Below are 13,180 nucleotides of genomic sequence, written 5' to 3'. Positions count from 1 at the left end.
AAAATTCATTGTGCATTATAAGTAATGGAGCAGTTTGAAAGTTGTATGTTAAAGTGGGCCAAATATAGGAATTCAGAATTGTTAACTTTTGAATATCCTTCAGAAAAGGGTGAGAAATAACAGTATCAAGCTTTGTTCCCAATTTTTGAATTACTTCTGATGAATTAAAAGTAATGTCGTTATTACAATTGACTCCTAAATATTTTATAGTTCAGGGATTTACTTAATAATCCATTTATAAGTTAATTTCTTCCTCAAACAATTTGCTTTTGATAACATTTATAATTTTGGTCTTCTTGACATTTAAATTCAATCCAATTTCACAAAATAGATGAATAGCTATTTCATACAATATCATAGCGGATTCTTTTGATTTCCCAATTAGTATACTGTGTCATCAGCAAATCACTAATAAGTGGAACTTGATCAATAATTTTGAAACCAATAAGTTGATTTGAAACGGAATCTTCGGTTAACTGATCCAATCTTTTTTGAGCCTTATTAATAACTTTCGTGGTAGTATAGGTAATTTTTTTTTGTAAATAACTTCAGGGGTTCTACGAATAAGTTGATTTTTACCTGGCCACAATAAGGACATCGTGAATTATGTATTTCCTGTGATGACTCAATATGAGTTGTAGAATTAGTGTTCCCTGGATCACTTTTAATAAATGCGTCCTCTTCCTAGTTACCTTATTTAATGGGTTAGTGAGCGGATACGGTAATAGTTGCCAAATGCTTCGAAGCGTTTTACTTCGTCAGCTGTCTGTGGTGTTGGATAGTTTTTTTAAAATATTTCGAGTCATCCGGTAGAATACCTTGGTCTGTAATTTTATGACCTAAATATGTAACTTCTATCATAAAAAAATGACATTTTTTGGAATTAAGTTTTAAATTAAATTTTCTGTAAGTTTCAAATACGTGTTTTAAGTTACTTAAATGATGTTTATCGGAACAACCTACTACTATTAAATAATCCATGTACAAAAATTCCTGCTATTTCCATGCACATCATTTTTTGAAAACTATTTGGGCTAACCGATAGACCAAAAGGTACCCTTTTAAAACGATAAGAACCTGAATCGACGCTGAAGGATGTAGTAGGTGAATTCCTATTTGGGATTTACAACTCATGATAAAGTTTGACCGATCGATCAAAATTGTTTATTACATCCTTTATGATGATTTTAGAAGGGGGACCAGCAGGGGCGGACTGGCACGGGGGGGCGGGTGGCGATTGCCACCTAGCCTGTAGATCATAGTGGCCCGTTCGAAATTTATAAGTATGTGCTGTATTTAGTTTCTTGCACTATTAATAAATTATTAACACGTTTCTCTAATTGGGGTTGATGTTAGGTTGTTAAAAAATTCTGTTTTAATTGAAGTGTTTTACAATGAATTTATCATTTTTTGTCGTAGTATTTTGAAAGTGCTGAAATACACTGATAGGCGACGCACCTCGTGTGGATTGTATAAAATGTTTTTGTGGTGCACCTCAGAGCTAACCCCCCCGCCACCTTCATTACTACACTAATACTTTAATGGCCCGTAAGTACCCAGTCCGCCCCTGTGTATAACCTTCCTTTTTTACTAAAATTCAACTACACCAAAATTTCTCGGGAAAACACTTTTTCTTATTAATTTTGGTTGGGAGCGTAGAATCCAAATCAATTCGTACTTTTTCGATCAGACTTCTCAATCAAAAGTTATAGACTAGAAACCAATTTCGAAAGAAAATTCAAAGGGCTTTAACTTTTGAACTAGTAGCCCAATCTTGGAACTGTTTGAAATTATGGATTCTACAGGCCACATTCTATAAGAAAATTTTTTTTCCGGGTCGATCTGAGACAATTTTTTTTTCGGGGCTCAAAGAAAGGCAGTGTATAACCTTCCTTTTTTACCAAAAATCGACTGCACCAAAATTTCTCTGGAGAACACTTTTTCTTATTAATTTTGGTGCGTAGAATCCAAAACAATTCGTACTTTTTCGATCAGACTTCTCAATCAAAAGTTATAGACTAGAAACCAATTCGAAAGAAAATTCAAAGGGCTGTAACTTTTGAACTAGTAGCCCAATCTTGGAACTGTTTGAAATTATGGATTCTACAGGCTACATTCTATAAGAAAAAATTTTTTCCGGGTCGATCTGAGACAATTTTTTTTTTCGGGGCTCAAAAAAAGGCAGTGTATACCGGACCAGACAAACTTTTAGGGTGGAGGTTACGAGAATACACCTGATGAGTCCGTATTTTGAAGTTGCGTAATTCATTAGCTTTATCAGTTCTTAACAATTGATTTTGTTTACTTTTTCCATTTGTTTTGGTATCGGAAAGAATACAAAAATAATTGAGGTTGAACAAGTGTGCGATTCCTTAGGGCCTAATAGTAGCCGGGTACTCTGCCTTTGGATGGCTCTTCCGGGATGTGATTCAACATTTCCATTTGTAGTTGTTTGAAATATAAATTTAGGAAACTGCAAAAATATTTCGTATTTATTTTATAGGTAATAAAACTTCGTTCGTTTAAAGAAATATTCTTATTCTATGATACACACATTGACGAAATCTTTAGATACTTGAAACCTTAGTAAAAGTAAGGTAGTATTTCAAATACCACACTTTAAGGGGAACTATCGTATTCACAACCTGGTGGGGGGGGGGGGGCTTCTTAAATTATTTATAATAATCTAATGAACCTTTTTGAGTGGTTGGTCAAACTTTATCATACACTGTAACTCTCAAAGTACTTTTTAATGGTACTTCATACCTACTAGTTTCAAATTTCGCAAGGGTATTTGGTGAAATCCTGAAATTAAGTCGATTACTGAAAATCACTTGATCGAAGATAAACGAACTAATTCCTATTTAGTTTCCTATTTAGTTGTCTGCGATCAATTACCAATAGCCACGATTTTTCACCGTTAGTGGATTTCTTAGGTACTAGTAAAACGTAAAACTGGACTATTGTTCTCTTAACTCACTCGTTTTATCATATTTCACTTTTTGTTCTTCTGTTTATGGACCTTATCTTACGAAAGAATCATCCAAAAGAGTGCAAGTGGTACAGAATGCGCGTCTTCGTTTGATCTTTGGGATTAAACGAAGGCAATACATTTCGCATAAGTTAGTTGATGCCTCATGGCTTAAAACATTGCGACTAGACAATTTCTGCATTCATCCCTATTACTTTTTAAAATTCGAGCAACAAAAACGCCGTCATACTTGTACAATAAAATAACATTTCGCACTGATGTGCACAACATTAATATTCGGCGTAAGGGCCAACTTAGTATACCATTTCATAAGGCCAAAATGTTTGAATGATCTTACTGGTATATAATCGCAAATGTGCTAAATACTTTAGGTACCCGCCGAATATAAGTGTTCCAGCATATTGAAATTTAAAGTTCTTGTTAGTGCGAAATTTTTTTGTACTTAATACTAAGTGAATTTCATTGTGGTATTTGGTTTCATTGGAGGATATGATTGAATGGAAGAACAGGCATCATGGTTGTTTCTTGCATGCCTGAACTCCGCAAATTTTTCATTTTGTTTGTTTGTTCATATTTCTATAATTTATGAAGGGCAGTTGTCTTCCATAGAATCATCCATTTTAATAAACACGAAGCCACTTCATTTCGTCCTCTTCCTGTCACACTTTCATCTCACGCATGCAGTAGCTTCTGATGTTCTCTGATTGTATAGTTGAAAGTCCATAATTTTAAAGAGTAAAACTGAACGGTTTGTAGCTTAGATGTAGGCAAGCATTTTTCTAGATGAATCTGCTTTTATCGTCTATTGAAGAAGAGTTATTTAATACATTTTCATGGTTTTCAACTTGATTTATTGTTGCAAATAAAATTATTTGCCTTCTTGAAGACATGTCTACGCATCACATCACATTTAAACATAAACTGAGAGTAATTTATACAAAATTTCCTCCATACACGATAAGAAACAACCTGCAGCATATTTCGTATACTTACTGTACCAAGTTTACCAAACAATACAAAGGGTAGATACTATGCACATTTAATACAGTTTACCCTTCAATGTTACTGCAACTACTGTTTGCAGTTCTCTAGCTCTATTGTTTATCATCAAACAATACTAAATCCATATACAGTGCGTTCGAGATAAGAAGGTTACCCTACTATATTTGGCGAGATTTAAAAAATTTCAAATATAATTTTATATATGTGACATTATATGATTTATCCCAGCACATATTGAAACTTCCGGTATCCGGTTTTACCGGAAATCGAGGCAACTTTTGTTTTTCAAATGCAATGTCGATGTTTATTTTAAGATCTTTTAAAAGAGCAATCAATTTGCTGCACAACAACATCAAATTTGCTTATGGTTGATATAAAAAATAGAAACATTTGTGATTCAATATTTAGAAAACTAATGAAATCTAGCATACCGTGTGCCATATCACGCACAGAAGACACCTTCATCAACTTATTCAATGTTTCGTTTTGAACTACTCGTGTAACACAACAGACACCGCACGTTCTGACAGCACACAGCATGCGAGGTTTCTAAAGAAAACACGAATTTCTCTATTTTTTTGTATATCAACCATAGGCATATTTTATGTTGTCGTACCTACAGTAAATTGATTGCATTTTTCAAAAATCTTAAATAAAACGTAGGCGTTCCATTTGAAAGACAACAGTTGCAGGGATTTCTGGTTAAGCCCGAAGTATACGATCTGGTAGATCGTATACAACTTTTTCGTCTCTCGCCAAATAAAAGAGATATTGAGGTGACCCTCAAACGCACTGTATTTCTTGTAAAAAAACAAAACCTATGTGTTAAAAAAAACCACTTTCTGGGGAAAGTTTACCTCTGTGGTACAAATATGACGTATGAAAAAAAAACTAGTACGTTTTGGCCGTTTGGGCAGTAAGTCGAGAGATTGCTCTCCGAGCGAAAGAGCGTCTAGGAGGTGAGGGGTCCGCACAGCAAAAATGAAGTTTTGCAATCGATTATTCTTGCGTGGTATACGGTGTCGTTATAAAAAGGTACTACAAATTAAACAAACAGGAAATAAATGACGTGAATTTTCTCAATAAAGTGGAAATAGCGTTTGGAATTATTTCCATGACTTCTCTCATTTATTACATGTTCAAATCAAAATCATATCAACGATTTATTACATTCCTCGCCATGATTCGAACTCAAAAATCCCGCCGCCAATAAATTATGGCATTGTTGTTGAACCCTGAAATTTGATAAGGTGGAATAATGATTATTGGGAGCGTCAAATTTATCCACCTATTGTAAAGAGAGCTTTTAGCTGATTTAACCCACTTGGATCTGGTTCTTTTTTTTTTCTTAAAAAGTAGTTTATGTACCTGACCAGCTGTCATTGTTCATTATTAAATAGTATCCCCCATTTCCCACTGTTACCCTTCAGCCTTTAGAAAAGCAAAATTACTATTTTTTCATTTTGCATTTGTTGAAACGGGTGGCAATGATATGGAGATGCACTTGGCCATTGATTTATAATAAACTTATCTCTTCAAGTTAGGGCCGATTTGACTCCTTGGAACTAGCACCAGATGAGGGAGGGTCTTGTGAGGTGCAACAAAACGAGGAGAAATAAAACACTTTCTTGTTTACGGTTGCATTATAATTAAGTCAACTGGATTTCAAGTGTATATTGCACATAAATACGTACCATATATTACAAATTCATGAAGCCGTTACAACTCACATACTAAATTTGTACTGCATGCGATGCGATAACTAACTACTAAAACATTTGGATCAATTAAAAATAACAAATTAAACTGATTATCACATTCCTATGTTGTGAGCACCTTTCATCTTCATTGTGCCAAGCGTTGTTCCTTGAACACATGTAGAACATGGGAAATGTAGATGAGGCCGCCCAACAAAGTATACCCATTTAATAATGGTATATATTTTTACAGGCCCAAGAGGCTGCAATTTCATCATCAATGCCCATAAATATGCAGCATGCTTTTATGTACAGCTCTGCTATTTGGTGGGTAGCTATGTACAGACATTTTAAGATATGCAAAAATGGAATGGTATTTCTGTATTTTCTTTTTTCCTAATTTGTGTCACTATTCGCAAATAACATCTAGCAATAACCAATGATAAAATAATATATCCTATAATGTCAATTTAGTTTTATTTTTAAATATATAACGCTGAATATATAAAACGGAATGTATACGAAGTTAGAAAAAACCTATTCTCTAAACAATTAAACCTAAAGGTAAAAACATATAAATAAGCAACTTGAAAAATATCAAACAATAACATAAATACGCACTGCAGTGTTAAATCTGATCAATTTTTATCAAGTTGGCACTTTTAGACTTGCACTAAGCACGTTAATCTGCTAAAACTTAAAATTTTTGTGTACTATTTAAGGACACATTTTCAACTAAAACCCTATAGATAAGAGCGTGTAACCCAAAAACGAGTTAATTATTCAGTTTCAATATTATGTTCTTTGGTTTAAAAATTCTTATAGTATCCCCAATGTCAATATTCCCTAAGTGATCAAATTTATTTCGCCAGTGATGTGGTAAACTCAAACCTTGAGATTTGCCAGTTTAAGGAACACATTTGCACAAGCACTCTATTGAGTCTTGAATAAAGTAAATAATTTACTATGAAGACGAATACCAGTTTGTAGGAGTTGTTGGCGCACCTTTGCCAGGATGATACAAATGAAAACTGGCACTCGTTGCTCCGTGATGATAAAACTGTGGTTGATCTACGTAGGAATACACCTGTGGCTTTAGGGGAAGTGGGCTATCTGTATATTGATGCCGCAAAACGTCTTGGTACATAGGAGTTTCAAACGTTACACCACTATGAATTTGTTGATGTTTGTCACGTGGGGAGACACTGGACGGAGGAGTCATTGCGGAATGATAGTCCATAGTATAACCGGTTGAATAGTTCTGATGTTGCGATAATAAAAATTGATGATCACTATATGAAGATGAGCCTTCACTACCCGGAGGTGTAGGCAAGGTACCTACCTGCGCCTCTGATCCATAATACGACGACGCACCTGTCGGACGTGTTGTACCACCAGTTATACCGTGTACGTTTGCGCGAATAACACTCTCGCGATTAGCGTATAATTGTCTAAGTAACGCAGAGGCCGGTAATGGACCTTGCTGTTGCAGTTGTTGATGATGGGCACCGATCCATTGAATAGTTGTTCGCTGTTGTTGCTTTAACAAAGCATCCGTACTGAAATCTGTGGGTTGATGAACCGGCGACTTGCAGGCTGGCAGGTGTTTTGACATCGCATTTTCTAAATCTTTCACAGAAGTACTCGTAGTTTCTTCGTGCGTTTTTGGACTAGTACCGTTGGACTCTACCGTGATAGCGTGTGTTCCCCCTGTCGAATGGCAGGATGAAGAAGCCGGACTAAGCACCATGTTACGTTGATGCGCCGAATCATCTTCGTCTTCCGAAGAACCACTAGCGTCCTGAGTTGCTTTCCGTTTGGCCGCTCTTTGGGAGCTTGTCGACTTTCGCTGCTGGCTGTCTGATGTGGTCTGCAACTGCGATAAATGTTCTACTCGTCGCGTTCGAGGGTCCCCAGCTTCTTCCGCGCTTCCATCCTCCATTCCGTGAGGTGGTTCTTGTGGTGGATTAGGCGGGGCTCCACTGCTGCGATCATCTTACCAGAGATAGAGATTAACAGTAGTTACATTTTACTATAGACTATATGAATAGCAATGGCGGTACGATAACGTACCTCCACGATCGGCGTCCGGCGATCCGTTCTCCGGGTCGTTCCCGCTGGTCTCCTCTCGCTTTACGGTATGAGAATTTTCCTCCAACTGACAGCAGTCCATTATGACGTTCTCGTACTCCCTCCCGCTAAAACACACAGGTGCGTAAGCAAATGGCGGGTGCAACACGTATTTGAAACGTACCTTATCACATAGTTTACACAGATTATGTTTTGTTCGTCCACATTTTTTGAGTTGCAAACGACTGTAGCGCAGGTTTGTAGCCACGTATATCCTCCAGTTTTGTTCATAAGGCGATAGTAGTGTGTTAACACTTGCCCTTTGTTAATGACTGAAAATTGATAAATATTTTAGCAAAGAATATTACAAAGCAATCGAAAGACATACGATCAACATGTGACTTTCTTAGTTTGTTTGCATCTTCTCCATGGCATAGAGTGTATAGGTTCTTTCCCGTAAGCTCATCTGCAGTGTAATCTAAGATATCTGACACCTTTGGTTCACAGTGCGCTATCCGAAAGTCAAAGTTTATCCGAGTGACGAACATGTCTGATTCCAAGCGTATTTCGTGCACACTTGGAGGCGGAAGCGCTATTGCTAAACCTACCATTCCTAGAAGAGGAGGCTGGGACTTGCGGGAGTGTGAAAAAGTGTATTGCGGTCGAAGGTGACATAACATTAACACAACCTGAAAGTCATACATGCGTAACAATTTTTTGAATGGTTTCTTGCTTTCTCTCATTATAAGCTATTTATAAAAACTAATACCACCTGGTTTTTGTTCCAAATACGGTTACAACCTCTTAGTTACATCCACTGATAAAATTTCAATTGATATTATAAATACTTCCGCAATGCATGTCGTGAGTTCTATATTAAATTCGTTTTTAAATGTCCACCTCTTCCAATCTCAGGATTTTAATTGTCGAGATGATCGAAATTGGAAGTCCAACGGGGAAACGGTCGTCGAGATTGCACTTCTAATTTGTGGCAGCTATTTCGAATTCCCAGATAAACGTGTAAATTACAGTTCGATCTGTAGCTTAACAAAAAATAACTTGAATGCCCCTTCTACGTTTCCGTACAACAAAGATCACTAAATCCTGCTTCAACAACGGTCGAATTGCTAAAGATGACAACACAAAGATAAAAATATGATCGTTTCTATAGTCAGAACAGTCATTGCTCATATTGCATCTGTGTAAAAACTGGATTGAAATACTACTTGGCAAACAAATACATAATATGTAAATTTCAACACTGCCACATTTGTGACGGCCTGTAACTATTGTTTTATTCAGTTGAAATATGCTGATCAATGTATCTCTGGAACAAATAGTGTTTTGTCATCTTTCATTTCCAAAATTTCCCAGAGAAAACCCACGGCCGTGGCCAGATATAAATTTTTCAGTCAAAAACATTTCACATAGGTCATTTGGATATGGAACGGAGAGAGAGATTAGATTTGCACTTTCTTGTGCAGTTGTTAAAACAAGGAGAGGATAGCTCTCACACGACCACCACATTTTTGCTTGTTAACTAATGCCAGATAAATGCAAGTTTTATGGTGTAGGTACCCCTTCCCACCTTCTTGGAATTATTGACTCGCGGATCACGTTGACTTTACTTTGGACATTGAGCTGATTAGTATTCAATGTGTGACGATTTGTAGGCATGCTGCAAGTTTAGAAATTTCCATATGTATGGTTTTTTCGACATATGGGTGAGGTATTAGTTTTTATAAAATGATTCACTATTGGTACTGTTGATAGATACTTACTCTATACCCTGACGTTTTGAAGTGACAACCTCGTTTTGTTAACGTTGATTTCATTCTAACACAGAACGCCCTTTCTAGTCCTTTGTAAGGTGGACTTCCGGAGAGCGACATTATGGTTGATACTACAATAAAATAAAGGAAATCTCTTAGTTATGCTGTGGAACAACATCCATAAATATTTAGGATAAAAACATAGCAGAAGCCTGGTTGATTGTAAATAAACCTTAAATAAGGTAGAAAGTGGGACGATATGAAACAATTCATTGAGTAAACGATTAGTTATAGTGGCCGGCAGCCACAGCATTCCTGGGCGTGACACAAAGCATCGCCACAGAATAACAATTGACCACGTACGCTGGGCCGCCCTTGCTTTGCATGCTTAACCACGGCTTCCTGTCACATCCACAACAACCATCATCGCTTACTGCACCCGCAACGTAATTGCAATTTTAAATCTGAAACTACTTCTATGAGTCGACGTTTTCTAAAGAAATCGTACAATTGCCGTCGTTGTAATGGCAAACGTGCGTCGTACTTTTCGAATGGTTCACGTTCCACTTTCTTTGGTTACTAATTACAACTGGCCTAATTTCGGGATTTGCGGGCAGTATGATTAATTTCCTTACCATCGGGATTGTTAGTTCCGGTTGTGGAAGCACCTTCTTCTGAACCACTTCCGGGCGATGCTAAATTTTGACTCTGCGACAATCCAAGTCCAAGATGTTCCGCTATTTCAGAGTGATCTAAATGATGTATGTAATCAAATACGCTACTTCCCGTCATTTCAACCTATAAAGATATCGGCGTATGTAAAGTGAGTAATTGAATAGAGGATGGATGGGATTTGCAACTAGTCGAAAAACGATTAAAAGCTTTTGGGTGGGCTTTGCGATTTTAATTTGACGCGTGTAAAGAAAATTTAGAGCCAAAATCTGGCGAATTGATAAAGAAAGCATTTACAACGTAAGAAGGAGCCCGTTTATGGCAATTAGTATGTGGTGGCGCAACGGGAAAGAGATTTAAAACTATAGGTGATAACATGTACGTGTGCAGCTAAGGTCGGCCATGTTCCCGGCAGTTGCAAACACCCTATTGATTGTAGCTCCCGCCAGCCACATTATGAATGGCAGGCACGCCGCTGCAGAGAACTACGTGAGGAGCATTTGCCAGTTAGGTGGAGGGTGGCGGCGGCGGCCGGCGCTGAAGAGTTGTGCTGTACCCACCTGCGAAAGGCCCAAGTATATTGACACCGTCTCCGATATATATAAAAACCGACCGTCTGCCGCTAACGCCAAGGCAAATCCATCCAGAGACTGAAAGAGAAATAATAATTAAAATAATCGTCAATTTTAGTTAGTAAAATTTAAAAGCGTTTATCTTTCGAAGCAAAATCCTGTTTGGAAACGTTATAGAGGGCAGTTTGTTATTCATATCATGTCTTGACGGTCATTCTTTATACACCGAAGGGATCAAACGTCAGTCAGGACAAGCGCAAGGAAAATTGGCTGGAAGAAAATATAAATAAGGGCGCGTCGGGACATTTCTAGTATGTTCCTGTTATTTCATCATTTATGAACCTTCCTTCCGCAACTAAATCACATAATGGATATTTACCTGTAATATATGCGTTCCCTGGTGTTGTTCGAAAATGTCCATCGCTAGTCCGGCAGAAGATCTATTTCTTCCAGCTGTAACAACATAATTATTAGATGAGTCAGGCTAAGCTAAAGGGTAATGCAATGAATATCGGTCGAGGGGTTCGTTAGTCTAGGGGTTGAGGAACTTTATTAAAGGGAATAGTGAGGACAATTCTTATTTATATGTACCTTATAGCTACTTAGTTCCGTCGGTATTTTCACATATGGGCAGGTTTATGCATCTGTCCTATTAATATCGGTTTCGTGCTTAACATATAAATTAATTAGACCTACACAGGGAATTATTCCATACTAGAAACGGAAGAAGAAAGAGTGTAACGCTCCAATGTATTACGTAGTGCTACTTCCATTAACTCTTCCTATTTTCGGCACGTTTAGTGGTAAATTTTAACAGGTGATGAGGTTTTATACAGTAAGTAAATCAGATGGCAACTGCAGTGATCTGATAATCAGGGGCCACTTTAACATTTTATCTAGTTTCATAATAGATGTTAATTATACTTCGAGTAGGTATATATGTTATTCTCAATAGCCAAAATCGGACAATGCCAGAAATTTATAACCATAACGCGTTGTGGGCACTGCGGTTTGCTCAGAATGCGATAAGAGTTTAGTTTTCCGACGAATGGGTAAAACAATTTAACAAAACGCGTTCTGGGCATATTAGTCTGGAAGCCAGACGAAAAAGCTGGAAGTAAGGTACGGTGAAAATTTTTTTGCGGTTTTAGGTCACTAAGTAGGTCTATTTTAAGAATCCGATTGATGCCACTCTGTCACCCTTGAGCATTTTGAGAAATTCAAGATGGCGCTCAAAAATGTCTACAAAAAATACAAAAATTAAATTTTTTTAAAATATGGGCATGTAGCACATCGATTTTAGGGTTTTCGAGCCTTCTGAATTTAAATCTTTAGTTAAAAATATTTTTGGGGGCGTTTTGGAGGAGTGGGGGGGTGTTTTTAAGGGGTTAGTTTTTATATTTTTTCAATATTAACGTGTCGTACATCGATTTATATGTTTTTATGGATAAGGATCCCGAATTCCATATCAAAATGGAGGTACAGCAAGTTATTCAATGTTAAAAAAGTAGAACGACGCCGACAGACGGCCCGAAAATAACATAACACGCGCGGTGCGCCGCGCCCGCGCTGCACAACGACATCATTTTAATAAAAAGATAATAATTATAACAAGAGCGATACGTCTTTTTATAGGTTTTTTGGGGTGGAGATTACCATTTTGATGTCAAAATATGATTATTGAATAACTCATAGAAAGATATACAAGGTAACTTCAAAATTTAGAAAAGTTTACCAGTTACTCCAATACCCTTACTTAAATATCCTCCTACCTAATACCTCTACTAATATCAAAGCAAAAGTTTTGATTAGTTTAGTAGTAATTTTCACAGTTACAATATTAACTTTTTTTCAGCATTTGTTTTTTCAGTAGCGGAAGTTTTGAAATACGAACTATCTTCGGCGCCTCCTTCAATGTTTAATGATGATGGATCGATGAAGGAGGCATCAACAAAATTGTTTCTTATGAATTCACTGGCTGTTTCCCAGTGTATGAGACTAAATACTAGACCGTCTTTAACAATAATTGATGGATGTGCAATGATTTGGGTTACACTGGTCAGTTCGAGGAACGGTTTCTGATTACCTAAAACTCTTTGTTGGTAAACTTGTTGCTTATTTACGAGAAGCAGATGTGATTTTAATTTTTGATAAATACTACGATTACAGTACTAAATCATCCACTAGAACCAGTCGAGGAAAACATTCTGCTAGACGTTATGTTCTAACAGAACAAACGATACTTCCCTCTCAACCAGTAATTTTGACTTCTACCAAAAAGAAAAAACAATTAATGGGGATATTTAGGTAGGGGTATATTGGACTAGATAGTATATTTTTTACAAGATGGGATATGTGGGATGGAGATATTTAAGTAACGGTATTGGAGTAAATGGTAAACTT

The 13,180-nt window shown here is 36.9% G+C and overlaps 1 protein-coding gene across 3 annotated transcripts in view; it reads right to left on the bottom strand.

The window, feature by feature from the left end:
* Positions 1 to 6,333: 6,333 nt before the first annotated feature.
* LOC116173777 (protein trachealess) overlaps positions 6,334 to 13,180 on the bottom strand; it is a 52,485-nt gene continuing 45,638 nt past the window's right edge. For all 3 annotated transcript variants that reach the window (XM_031491467.1, XM_031491465.1, XM_031491466.1), the window contains 8 exons: positions 11,157 to 11,230; positions 10,766 to 10,855; positions 10,169 to 10,331; positions 9,543 to 9,664; positions 8,150 to 8,450; positions 7,946 to 8,093; positions 7,765 to 7,889; positions 6,334 to 7,686 (listed from right to left, as the gene is read on the bottom strand). In XM_031491467.1, the coding sequence (XP_031347327.1) occupies positions 6,656 to 7,686; positions 7,765 to 7,889; positions 7,946 to 8,093; positions 8,150 to 8,450; positions 9,543 to 9,664; positions 10,169 to 10,331; positions 10,766 to 10,855; positions 11,157 to 11,230 (2,054 nt within the window). In that variant the 3' untranslated portion in view covers positions 6,334 to 6,655. The remainder of the gene's footprint in view (positions 7,687 to 7,764; positions 7,890 to 7,945; positions 8,094 to 8,149; positions 8,451 to 9,542; positions 9,665 to 10,168; positions 10,332 to 10,765; positions 10,856 to 11,156; positions 11,231 to 13,180) is intronic.

This window comes from Photinus pyralis, unplaced genomic scaffold (assembly GCF_008802855.1).
Source record: "Photinus pyralis isolate 1611_PpyrPB1 unplaced genomic scaffold, Ppyr1.3 Ppyr1.4_LG6, whole genome shotgun sequence".
NCBI lineage: Eukaryota > Metazoa > Arthropoda > Insecta > Coleoptera > Lampyridae > Photinus > Photinus pyralis.
The sequence above is the reverse complement of the archived record's forward strand: the minus strand, read 5'-3'. Positions and strand labels throughout refer to the sequence as shown.